We start from the raw sequence: 266 nt of genomic DNA, 5'->3' as shown, positions 1-266 counted from the left end.
TGCTGCTGCTGCTGCAGCCGCTGCTGCGGCAGAGTTGCTAGGTGCCCAGGCCTCATAGAAACACGCGCCCCACTGTCTCCGTATGGAGACACCCGGCTCACCGGGGCTCTAACAAAAGAGGCTTCGGCTGAGCCACCCCCAGGGTAGCCCTCGTAAGGCGGAGAAAAACTACGGCCGTATGCTGGCCGACGGTGCCGGCTCTATACACACACACACACAAATATATAATATATATATATATATATATGTCCTGAACCCTAAACCCT

At 54.9% G+C, this 266-nt stretch overlaps 1 protein-coding gene across 1 annotated transcript in view; it reads right to left on the bottom strand.

The window, feature by feature from the left end:
• EMH_0079080 (uncharacterized protein) overlaps positions 1 to 266 on the bottom strand; it is a gene marked incomplete at both ends in the record, with an annotated part of 3,119 nt that overhangs the window by 106 nt on the left and 2,747 nt on the right. Inside the window, one exon of the mRNA XM_013500076.1 lies at positions 3 to 200. Coding sequence (XP_013355530.1) covers positions 3 to 200 — 198 coding nt within the window. The remainder of the gene's footprint in view (positions 1 to 2; positions 201 to 266) is intronic.

The sequence above is a fragment of the Eimeria mitis genome, genomic scaffold, assembly GCF_000499745.2.
Source record: "Eimeria mitis Houghton genomic scaffold, Emh_scaff4998, whole genome shotgun sequence".
NCBI lineage: Eukaryota > Apicomplexa > Conoidasida > Eucoccidiorida > Eimeriidae > Eimeria > Eimeria mitis.
Note: the sequence above shows the minus strand (reverse complement) of the source record. Positions and strands in the feature narration are given on the sequence as shown.